The sequence below is a fragment of the Microtus oregoni genome, unplaced genomic scaffold (genome assembly GCF_018167655.1).
Source record: "Microtus oregoni isolate MIOR12 unplaced genomic scaffold, Mior012 000000F_ref0000247, whole genome shotgun sequence".
NCBI classification, from domain to species: Eukaryota; Metazoa; Chordata; class Mammalia; order Rodentia; family Cricetidae; genus Microtus; species Microtus oregoni.
Genome location: NW_024543059.1, coordinates 71,833,532 through 71,846,340, shown reverse-complemented (window position 1 = coordinate 71,846,340; position 12,809 = coordinate 71,833,532). Strand labels below are relative to the sequence as shown.

At 42.6% G+C, this 12,809-nt stretch overlaps 1 protein-coding gene across 3 annotated transcripts in view; it reads left to right on the top strand.

The window, feature by feature from the left end:
* Tbck (TBC1 domain containing kinase) overlaps positions 1 to 9,118 on the top strand; it is a 140,195-nt gene extending 131,077 nt beyond the window's left edge. For all 3 annotated transcript variants that reach the window (XM_041649645.1, XM_041649626.1, XM_041649635.1), the window contains one exon: positions 8,593 to 9,118. In XM_041649645.1, the coding sequence (XP_041505579.1) occupies positions 8,593 to 8,657 (65 nt within the window). In that variant the 3' untranslated portion in view covers positions 8,658 to 9,118. The remainder of the gene's footprint in view (positions 1 to 8,592) is intronic.
* The last annotated feature ends 3,691 nt before the right edge of the window (positions 9,119 to 12,809 follow it).

The window sequence follows — 12,809 nt, the reverse complement described above, 5'->3', positions numbered from 1 at the left end:
TTCCATTTTCCAGAACAACTGCCAAGTCATTCTCTGGGCACTTACTTCCGTGCCCTGCTAAAGAAGAAACGTTATCTTGTCCCAGTGTGTGTTATCCTACCCACCGTGCCCTCCCCCACTTAATTACCAGCCACAGGAATGTGGGGCTGAACAGAAAGCTAAGCACGCGAGCCCTCTTTTCCTGACCTGCAGAGTTGGAACTTGGCTGTGAGCCATCACAGCCCTAAATGTTTTGAATCTTAGTTTTTATCGTATACATTCTTTTCACAGCATAGTCAACATCATGTAATATGAGCAGGGGCTAGCACACAGTGTGGGCTTACGGAGCTCAGTTGTCTAGTGTAAACAATAGATGATAAATGATCACTGCTGAAACTCACTTCCCAAACATACAGCTCAAAGGGAAATATAGCAGGAAACTCTGTAGGTCTCCTGACACATGTGTTACTAGATGATGGGATTTTATCAGAAATGCTGTTCTCTGACATGAGCCAGTGTTCATCTTCTTAGGAATAAAACTATTTCAAATAACACTGCTATCATATTTACTTTTTAAATTTTTTCTCTATAGACAAGACTGATTGGAGTTCTTTGACACTCTATAAACAATTTTTAAGCAATAAATTAGGGTTCTATAGAGGACCATCATACAAAAAGTCCTAAGTATTAAGTAAACATATTAAATTTTGAATAAAATTAATATAAAAGAAAATTTTTATCTAGAGTGCATTGTGCACTTGGGGAGGTCTTTGATCCTGTTCAAAAAAAATCTATAAATGTATAAATGCATGCTATTTTGAGGGAAAAAGAGTTATCCTATGATTGGCAAAGGGATATGTGACCTAGTATGTAAAATGAGACTGCACTTTCATTTCCCAGCCTCCCAGACCTGAATTCACACAAACTATATTAATTACAACATTGTTTTACCGATCACTCAGGTATATTTCTAGCTAGTGCTTACGCCTTAAATTAACCCATTTCTATTAGCCTTTGTATTGCCTCGTGGCCATGGCATTCGCTCATTTTCTACATGTCTTGTTTCCTCAGCAGCTGGCTAATGTCTGACCTGACTGACTCCAATTTCTTTTTCTCTGTATCGCTGTTCAGATTTCCCACCTTGTTTTACTCTGCTAAGCTATTGACTGAATCAGCTTTATTCATTAGCCAATAAAAACAGCACATATACGGAAGAACATCCCACATCACTAGTAACTATTAAGACTCACTGGGTGTGGGCCTACATCATGGGTGCATCCAAGTGTTCACCAAGTGCTACCTTATATCACATTTGTCTGCTTTTTAAATCTGAAGGTGTAGTATTCCTGAATGTTGTAACTGTAATTCTTCTAGTTAGAAAAGTAAATAGGAATGGGAAAAGGAAGGAAACTATTTGGTTCTGGAGTTTCTATAGACCACAGCAATGAAAACAATCTTGGGAGAAAAGTCTTACTTCCACTATATGGGAATTTGACTATGGGAAGCAGGAATAGAAGAGAGAAAATGAGTTACGAGTTGAATGACTGTAATCCAGGAATCAAATAGGTCACTTGGGCTACTCCAGTATAGTAGGTGACAAGGAACATTCTGAATATGTTTTGGGGTTTAAAAACTATATGGGACACACAGGGGAGAGAATACCAGCTTTATTGCCTAACTGACTAGAGGAATTAGTTTCCATTTCCTGAGATGAAGGCGGTTAAGCTAGAAGTGACTAGAAACCAATGGTTCTCTTTTGAAACCTGTATGTTTGAGTGGACAGCAAGCCTAGGACGGACAGACTAATGAACTTATAGTTTAGGGAAGAGAGAATTCAGTCACCAGTGTATAGATGAGAGTTAACCATGAAACCACATAGCTGAGGACTGCATATGAGAAAGACAAAGCAAGGGGGGCAGAGAAGATGACCAGAAACCCACAAGAGCGAGGAGAAGGGTACAGCTGGTGAGTTGGTAACAGAATCAGGTGAGGCTGGAAGACTAAAGACTGATGGAAGAAAGTTTTGGGAAAGGCAGGGGGGATAGTCACATGTGTCAGTAACCCTGATGGTCAAGTGGGATTCCAACCAGAGTCACCCTGATGCTGGGGTGTGACACTGCCTGCCACGTTGATAGTCTTGGTAGGAGGCCTGGGGAGCAATGGGGACAAAAGTTTGAGAGAACAGGCTGTGTGGAAAGAAGTGAAGAGATAGAAGGAACCTAGAGGAAAGCAAGTCAAGGGGCGTCTGTCGCATTGTGTGGACCCCACTTCAAACTACTCCAGAAAGCGAATATTGAAGGATGGGTGGATGTGTGCGAAGAGGCAGATGGGGGCATTCATTGTTAAAGATAACCTGTCTCTGTAGCCCAAGCTGGCCACCAACTTGTAGCAGTCTCTAGCTGCAGCCTCCACTGTACACCTTCAGACCTGGCTATCGTTATTTTTGAAGTGCAACGCCACTGATATTATATATATTTAAGTCTTTTCATTTTAAACACCACTGATATTATACATATTTAAGTCTTTTCATCTTAAACATCACTGATATTATACATATTTAAGTTTTTTCATTTTAAATGCAACACCACTGATATTATATATATTTAAGTCTTTTGATTTTAAATAACTTATTTGTTGAGTGTTATAGCTTCCAGAATTTGCATCAAGGAAATAAAAGAGTAACAAGATTACATAGGAGTAATAATGAAATAAATTCGCTGCAAATTATGATCATTGAGCTGAGCTATGGGTTCATTATACCATTCTGGTCTGTTTTTATATGTTTGAGAATGTTTCTTAAAGGAAAAGAGAAATAATGGGAAGAAATGAAGTTAAGGTAGGAACTACAGACAACTGAAAGTTAAAACACAGAAATAGATTTCATTCATTATGATTAGTCATGTAACTACGGAATACAAATTTTAAAAAAAACATTTAAGGCAGACAGTTATACTATCAAATTTCCTCATATAGGAAATAGGTTCTGCAAAAGCAATGCTTAAAATATTGTTGTAACCTGAATGTATACCATATTGTGAATTTCAAATCATATAGATTCTATTAGAATACTTGTCTATATTACAAATGTGCCTCAAAATCCTGAATTTTGTAATGACTTTTTGTGTAAACTCTCTCACCTTTTTATTGAAGAATTAGCATTTTCTGTTTGTTGTGGTTTCAATATCCTTATCAAAATTCATGTTGAAACCCACTTGTTACTAACATTAAGCTTTGTATATGTATTATACAACCTTTAAGATGAGATCAGCATACCTTATGAAGAAAGTGGGCCAGAATGAGTTGGTTACCATGATAGCAGGCTCCTGAAAGAAGGGAAGTTGGACCTTCTGTCCTGTGTGCTCACTTGAACTTCTGCCGCGTGCAAGATGTGCAAGAGGCCCTCACCTGAGGTGGCCCCTCAGTACTGAACTTCCCCTGTCCCAGAACTGTTTAAAATAAGCTTTCACCATAAGTTACCTAGTTCATGATATTCTGTTATATCAGCAAAAGAAAAAAAAATGCTGAAATGCCAGTATGCACCATTCCTGCAGTGACCTGGCAGTCCTGTACTCTCCACAGCTGCCCAGGGCAGGGGAGAGGGTGATAGAGGACCATGGCCTCCTGTCAGGCTTTGCAGTGCTGCTGGTTTCATCTTTGAGAGAAATTACAAAGGAAGAAAAGGAGCCACTTACTTGTCACTGCATACAAAAACTCACTCCACATTTTATGAAATACAAATAAACTCCAATAAGTAAAATGAAATACATGAATATGAAAAATAACAGGGATAAAACACTTATCTCTGTGATGGGAAGAACACAGAAAGAATGGGAGCAAAAGGCAGCATTCAGAGTTACATCTGACCAGGTAATAATTGGGTGCACTAGCCAGTCTCTTGCTCGGATCACCATCCGATCTCGCATGATCCCATTGCTGTTAGTCCAGGGCCGCTGACCAGGACCTTCAGGAGCAGTCCCAGAAACGTCTCCAGTAATCCAGGAAAGACAACACTGTGCCAGTCAGACTGTTAGTCCGGGGCCGCTGACCAGGACCTTCAGGAGCAGTCCCAGAAATGTCTCCAGTAATCCAGGAAAGACAACACTGTGCTAGTCAGACTGTTAGTCCAGGGCCGCTGACCAGGACCTTCAGGAGCAGTCCCAGAAATGTCTCCAGTAATCCAGGAAAGACAACACTGTGCTAGTCAGACTAGCTTGCTGTGATGAAGACTTGAGAAAAGGAATGTCAAAGGGTGAACTCCTTATCTGGGCTCGTAGACTTAGAGGTGTGTGATGAGGGCATTGACTGAGCAGAGCCACTGCCAGCATAGAGCCCGGGAGCAGAGAGAAGGAACATCCATTTTCTCTTTTACTTCTGGGCCCTGGGGGATATGGCTGGCCACTTTCAGGCCAGGTCCACCCTTCTCGGTCATCTATGGGAGACCCTCGTGGACACACCTAGAATGTGTTTAACCTAGGCATTTCTCAGTCTCATCAGGATCCTAGGATTCATGAGCACAGCATATTAAGTCGACATAGAGAAACCTTTTTCTTATCTCAAACTTGTATGACTCTTGGTCTTGACAAATTCTTACAAACTGTTTAAACAATTCACAAGCATTGCCAATGCACCATGGCCTCGTGTTGTAATACTGATTGTGGGCCCTGTTTCCAGCATTCCAGAATAGCAAGAGGGCTCATAAGGCTAACACAGCACAGGCCTCACTCAAACAAGTACATAACTCCAGTTACTCATTACAGTATCTTTCCAGTTCCCTCAGTCAGTGCCGTACCCACCTGGAAATAGCACTGTCATCCCCAAATGTAGCATTATCGGGGAGTTAAGAAGACAAGCCTTCTCTGGATTTGAGTAGTATGTTTATTAGTTGTTTTTTCTCCAGTATGAATGGCAAGCAAACTCATAAAGCCAAAGGTTAAATCAGGCAAGCTTACTTGTCCTGTAGCTTGAAGGAGAATGGCCCCTCTGTTCCTCCTCTAAGTCTTGCTGTTTGCTTGCTCTGCATCTTTGCTATCGGTTCACTTTCTGCATGATCCTGTTCGGTGCTTCTCTTCCTCCTTGTTTACCCTCAGCTTATCGCATCCTGGCCTGAGTTAACCTCGAGTACCCTGAGGCTGCCCAAAAATTCCACTTCACTCACTTGCCTGCTACACAGAACTTGATTTCCCTTGGACAAACATACCTATCTCTTAGCCCAAACTAAAATACAGGATAGGGCAAACAAAATACAATGGCACCTCCAGAACCCTGCCTTGTGCTGTGGTTTGAGGTGTGCTTACCCAGCTCTTGGCATGCACACCAGCACCAGAGAGTACTGGCCTGAGCTGTGATAAACACTCAGGACCTTCATCCTCTTTGCATGAGCACACTGCCCACATGTCTAAGCGTCCCTATACCTCCCATGTCCGGATCTATAGAGATTTTTTTGCTATAGGCCTTGGCTGTATAGCCCCATTCTTCCCCTATCAGAATACACTGTAAGAATTGTAGATTAGGGTCTCAGACTAACTGACCTGCAGTGAGTCCCATTCTCCAATATTGGCTGAGTAGTCAGCTAGGGTGGGCTCTAAGCAAAAAACTGTTGTTGGAGCATGGCTTCACAAACTCATGACTAGCCTGGAATGGACTTTGATATTGCTGCTTACTAAAAGCATTCTGACAGTTCTGATGACTTTATCCCCCAGCCCAATGGAGCTCCCTGAACTTCTACTAAGGGTACTGTTCCGTATGTCCAGGCATGTGGTTTCCCTGTGGTGTCTATAGTCTCTAGACCTTTCCTCCTATGCCCAGTTCCTCCAGCATTTGCTGAGGCGGCTGAAGGTCTGCCCCCGAAGAGGGAAGGATGGAACCAACAAATGCCTACATGTGTGGTTCTCCCTGTGCCACTACTGATCCCCACATGTGACCTGACTTTTCTATATCACACTGAAAGCCGCACCCAGCATATTCAAAGCCGTTTCTTTCCTCTCTAACCTTTCAAGCTCTCACCAAAATTCTGTCTCATCAGTGTAGCAACTTTCATGAGCAAATCTGAATTCCTGTTCACCTCAGGAGTCAGTAATGAGAGGGTAATGGAATGAAAAAAGGCAACAGCATCCTCAACGCCTGGAAAAGTCAGAAACGCTATTAAGTGCCTTAACAACTGCTTTTGTAATCCGTATTTCTGTGTGTTAATTGTTTGATTACCATCTCCTCTGTTCTTAAATACCTCAAAACCTGGAACTGTGTCTGATGCTGACTAGACACTCAGGGAAATGAGCAACTGGAAAAGAAGGCTGGAGTGGGAAAAGAGGAAAAGATGTAGCCATGTCTCTGCAGCAGGACTAGTGTTTAACATGGATCCACAAGGAATCAGAGCAGAACCCCCAGTCTTGTGTGGAAATCCAACCGTTGCTTTTTTATTTTCTTTCTTTACTGAAATGAAAGTTGGATCCTCTCAAGGCAATCTGAACATTTTCTATCTCCTTGTGCTCCTGTTCTGTCTCCCTTTCCAGACCACCCACGTAGCAGCAACCTGGTTGTTTCCGATTGCTTCCCTCTGCCTATTTTGCCATGCCAAGTTTCCAGCCTTACAGCAACCTAATTATGATGTCCATCTATAATAGGAACTCTTTACAGCTTTACAACGTCAGTTAAGAGATTAGTTAGATGTGCAATAGCCCTTCTCTACTCATTTTCTTACTCCTAAGGTGTTTTTTTTTTAAAGTGCTGAGAGCTAAGTGCTCACCCACAAGGCCCTTTTGGCAATGCTATGTTTATCTAGGATTTCCAGCCTCCGTGGTAATTGCACTGCTGCGTGTGGGAATGTGCAGCTGTGCCAGTAATCATATGGTATGGGACAGTGCTGCCTGTGCAGCGAGTGGATGGATCTGGTGCCACTGCTCTTGGGCACTAGGCTTCGAAGACAAGGGAGCCGAAAGGACAGGGAGAAGATGAGCTCACTGTGCCTGTGTGCCGCCTTTCAACACCCGGTAGCCCAACTTCTCCAGCATTATTTATGACTGGGGATTCCCAGCTGGTACCTTAAACGAGTGCAGGATTTGAAATGTAACTGACCACATGAGTCTCAAGGGGGCTACAGAGAATGATGGAGAAAGAGGCGTGGTCAGCAGTATTGGCATCCATTTATGTGGTCTGTGGTGAGGAACGCTGCAGTCACAGCCCAGCAATGTGTACTCTGCCTAAGCCGACTGTGTCTTTTTGTCTTAGGACAGTATCTTGTACAATTGTCCCTGAAATCATTTAAGGAGGTTTGTGGGTTTTTATATAGCTTTTATATTCATCTTTATATTTTGTGTGTCACTGTGGGCTTATGAACCTTAGAGGAGACGTCTTTTAAAGTGTATATTCTTGAGTCCCGGGTCAATAAATCAGTCCCTGGGACTGAGGCTTTGAACATACCCTGACCAAACTATTCAGCTGGTTCTTTTGTTCCCTAAATTTAGACCATGTGCTGAAACCTAACTATTAAACCTCAAATATCGGATGGAAGTAATAGCCCTACGAGCAGACACCAGTCAGCTTTGTTGAAGTACCTGAGGTCGGGACTTTGTGGAGTCATGAGAAAGAAGTGCAGGCTGCAAGGAGAAGGAAGGGATCCTCCCAGGAGGAAGGAGCAAAGAACAGCCGAGAAGCCAAAGGAAAGCCTCCCTCCACAATTTTCCCCAGATTTAAGAGTCATCATTAGTTCAGTTTAGCAAATGTATGTTGACCTCTTGTCGTGTAGCAGACACCAGGGGTAAAAAGAAGTAGAACTAAGCCACTTCCCTCAAGCAAGTTTTGGTTTGGTAAAGGACGCTCTTAAAAGAAGTCATTTGGATGAATTTGGTAAGATCAAAGACTTACCAAAGTCTTATCAAAGATTCAAGTAAGAATCTTTGAGAGCTAAAGGAGACCCTACCAGAGAGAAGGAAGTGCTACACGGAGGACCAGTCTAAGATGGTGACAGGAAAACAGACCCGCACTCCCTTAGTCAGGAGTAGAGTAAATGGGAAAGGCAGCCAGGCATCCTGGAGAGGCTAAGTCTGCAGAGATCTGTGTCTGTGTGGCTTCTATGGAGTTCTGTGGCCAGGCATCTAGGGCTCCTGGACGAGACCTTATGGATTTTAAGTTGATAATGTCATAACATTCATTTGGTTGCTTCAAAAACATTATACATCCAAAGTGTGGCCCTCCCTGAGACATTCCACACAGAGCTGTTCTAAGTGATAATTTTACCATGATATCACACTTGTTCAAAATAGATTTGGGGCTCTTTAGCTATTGTGGAAGGTTACAACAACAGAAAGGAGTAGCGATAAGTCCCTGGGCATGAGGCTAACAGACTAGGAGGAGCGTACTCTCTCTACGGCCTTTATTCTGCATTCAGTTAAAGTTACTTGTTAAAGCACATAAAAATAGAGACAGGTTTACCCCATAGCATAAAGGGGTTTTTTTTAGCAATAAATACATGATTGAGTGTATCCTGAAGGACAAAGGACTTGTGCAAAAGTGACAATAGCAACTATTGCTCTAAAAATGCCCTTGTCTCTCACAGTCTGATAAAAACCAGGAACTGAAGAAATTCTGGAATGATTTCTGTAACACTCCTTTTTTCAGTTCGCAGCTCACCTTGTGAAGATGAAGTACCCAAGAGTCTGCATTCTAGATGGTGGCATCAATAAGATTAAGCCAACAGGACTCCTCACTGTCCCTTCTCCTCAGATATGAAGACCGTGTGGATGGCTGACAAGGAGAGAGAGGCATCGCCCCTAGGCACAGCTGTTCACAGGCTGTCCCCGAGACACAAGCGGACATCCAGACCAGTGCAGTGCCACAACGTTTTGTCATGAATCACTGTGTAAATCTTCTGAGCCAAGTGTTCACCTGTCTAGGCAGGAAACTTGACTGTACATGTATTACTGAAGGAATTTTCTTAATAGTGAAATCTGATCATGTATTTTTACCCCGCTTCCACACAAAGCCAGAGGAATTCAGCTGACAGGGCAAATTTAATGTTATCAAGACTCCAAGATGCACTGAGAAAGCTGCACCCACCGCTCTGAGCAGACTGTCCTGACAACGGGGTTCCTCTTCATTACAGCAGGCATTAGAAAGCTATTCGTAATAAATGTGGCATTTGGTAACTCACAAACAAGAGGTGTGTGTGTGTGTGTGTTTAGTCCATTGTGAAAAGTAGCAGCAGCACTCTCAGAGAATGGGATTTCAAAAACCAGCCGTATTGCTAACTTGTTTGCCACTTCCTATAGCAGGAATGCAGAGTGACTCACACAGCTTCTCTGCTCTAACACATACAAGTCTGCACAGGCAGAGGCTGTAATCTTGCCTTCACATGATGCAGAGCCTACAGCGTCTCCTACTGCTTTACCATGCAACAGTTTTCCTTCTGTGAGTAACTGAAGCTCTGCAGACTGGCAGCATGCACGGGTCTAAGGCAGGTGGGTCCAGAGCCAGGGAAATGCACACAGGCCCTGTCCCTAACCAAGAAGCCGTCCAGGTTAATAACCACTCACAAGGAGTCTCACTGGGGAATAACAAACCACGTGTAAGGGCAGGCCCCAGGCCCATCAGTAGATGGCCAACACAGCATGAACTCAATTGTATTTTTGGAGTTTTGTTTTTTTGCGGTGGGGGGGGTTGTTTGGTTTGCTTTGATTTGGTTTTGTCTGGTGTTTGCATGTTTTACCTGATTTTTTTTTACATATTGTTTCTGATTTTGTGTTTTTAGCATTTTCATTTGTGTGTGTATTCATATATATGTGTGTGTTGTGCTATTTTTGTTTTGTTTTAATCTGGTTTGTTTTTATTTGACCTTTTTTTTTCTAAATAGAGAAAAAAAAAGGCATGAAGTTGGGAGGGTGGGGAGGATCTAGGAGGGGATAAGGAAGGGGAAACCATGATGGGAATATAGTATATGAAGAAAAAAAGAGGGCGTTTCCTTCCTCTCACAGACACAGACTGACACTCACATCCCTTCTTCTGGTAAAGCAGTGGCCAGACTGCACACAGATGGCTGTGGCCAGGGATTGACTAGGAAAGCTGAGATGACAGCCTCTGGCTGGGAGCCATCTCCCCAGCTCAGAGACCCCGAGTACACTGTGGGAAGAGAAAATATGTACTGAAAGCCAGCCAAGAGCCTCTGCCACGTTATTTGAAAAAATTAAATACTGGGCTTTACTGAATCTGAGAGACCAGAATTGTATAGACCACAAATATGTAATCAGAAAAACTAAGACATTTTATTATTTGTAAGAGGAACATTTTTTTCAGTGAGATACGTCCTTTAGTTTCAATTTTGTTTCAAAAGTATTCACTTTTCATAACTTCTCTTCCTCTTCAGTGTGAAGACTGTCTGCTCTGACCATTTGTTCAGGCACCTCAAGTTTCTGGGCCATGGTGTCATTCTTACTGTCTTTATTTTATTTGCATCTAATTTGAATTCTGTGTGCATACGTGTGTGGGTGCTGGTATCTGCACATATGGTGTCATCTTATTCACCCTTCTGAGTATTTTTGTTTGCTTTGTTTTGTTTTGATGATGAGATTTGCTGGCTGAACCTAGAGCTCACTGGTTGTCTAGACTGACTGGCCAGCAAGCTCCCGGTCCTTCTTCAACCTCCAGCCTAGAGTTGCAGACAAACACAGCCACCATCCTCCACTGTTTAGATGGGTACTGGAGATCCGAACTCAGGTCTTCATACTTGAAAGACAAGCAATCTCCCCACTGAGCTATCTCCTCAGTCTGCATTTATTTTTAAGTAAAGCATACTTTGCAAACCATAAAATTTAATCTCTTATGGTGTGGGATTCAGTGGTCTCTTCATTATATTCATGAAGTTGTGCTGTGGTTACTACTAGGGTCTAATTCAAGAACATTTACATCACCCCAAACCAAAATATTATATTTATTTGCAGGCATTTTCCCATTAACCTCTACTTCGTCTTTGATTTAATTTTTGTACATAGAGTAAGACAGTGATCTAACGTCACTTTTGCATAAGGATATCCAGGTCAATTAGATTTTACTTGGTGGGCTGCAGAGATGGTTCAGTCTCATAATGGCTAGGCGCCCAACCAAAATTATACTTGACTATTCACCAAATATCTTTTGAATATCTACTATGTAAGATGATAATGTGACCAATAACTATCATTTTGTAACCCTTACATATTTCCTAAAGAAAAATAGGCTTAGAAAAACTTACCAATATTGTCTAATACTGTTTTTAGACCAACATGTACCTTGTCAATTGCAACTGGTTTTCTTCAGTCTTTGGTGGTTTAACTGTCTTCACAGTAAGAGTGCAGTACTGACAACTCAGAAGAATTGTTCCAGGTCTGAGCTTTGTCTTATGAATAAGACAGAGAAGTGGGGAATAGAGTGGCCTCCGGGTGAGCTGCATACAACAGCTCAAGGAATTTGATGGAAAGATCCTGGCCTTGGTGACTAAGGAGGATCTGGAACTACAGAGAATGAAGAAGAGAATGAAGGGACCAAGTCAAAGTTTGGGAATCTCTGCAAACCCATGAAGGAGATCTTGGATAGGAGGGTTGAGAAGGTGACAATCTCCAACAGGGTTGTGTCATCACCCTGCTGTATTGTGACAAGTACCTATGGCTGGACAGTCAACATGGATCAGATCATGAAGTCCCAGACACTTTAGACAGTTCTACAATGGGCTGTATGATGGTCAAAAAGCACCTAGAGATCAATCCTGACCATCCCATTGTGGAGATCCATTGGTAAAAGGTTAAGATGAACAAATGTGGCAAATCTGGCCAAGACCTGGTGGTGCTGCTGTTTGAAACTGCTCTGCTCTCCTGTGGTCTCATTGGAGGATCCCCAGACCCACTCTAACCATGTCTCCTGCATGAGTAAACTAGGCATGTGCATTGATGAAGATGAGGTGACAGCAGAGGAGCCCAAAGCTGCTATTCCTCCCTGCACTTGAGAGTGATGAGGATGCCTTTGCATGGAAGAAGAAGATTAGAGACCCCCTGGGAAGCCCATGCCCATTGTATAGTTCCCAGTAGCTCCCCCAACAGCCTTCGCTGGCCCTGACCACCTGGCTCTGTCATGTCTAAAAGATCTCTTCTGTCCTGTCCTTGTGCCTTAAATCAGGGCAATCTGCTCCCTTAGAATAGCGGAGTTTGGTATTTTACACTGTGGGGGTTTTCTTTGTTTTATTATGAAATTAAAGGTATGCACAATAAAGCAGATGCAGTTTCATACAGAAAAAAGAGAAATGAAATGAAAAAGGACCAGGGGAAGAGCTAAGAGATCCCTGGCATAGCAGCCATGAGCAAAAACCACAGGAACTGAGTTATAACACACACAGGGACACAAACATAACCTTGATCCTCTGGAAAGGGAGTCTATGTTAAGATTTTATAAAGTGATAGTTTTACAGATTTCTGCCCCATGCCCTGATCAGAAGAACTGTCTGCCAAAGGGAAAAGCTGCAGAAAACATTGAAATTCTCAGTGTAGGGAGATAAACCCATTGTAGACAGATGGATTTAGAACAAGCACGGGGGGGAGGGGGTTTATTGACTATTTAAAACTAAAAATGATAAATTATATAAAACTTAGAAAATACAGTTCCAGACCTTTGTATGACCCATCTTTTCTCCTCTTCCAAATAATGATACAATGATACCTCTTTAGAGATTTATACTGAGTGTTCTCTCACATCCCAGAGGAGCTTCTACCATTGACTTCTGCACTGGAACTCTCTAAGGCAAGAAGACGAGTTCATCGCCACCACAAGGCTGGCTGTGTGCTTCAGTCTGTCGAGCAGCAATCCCACGGCTGTGT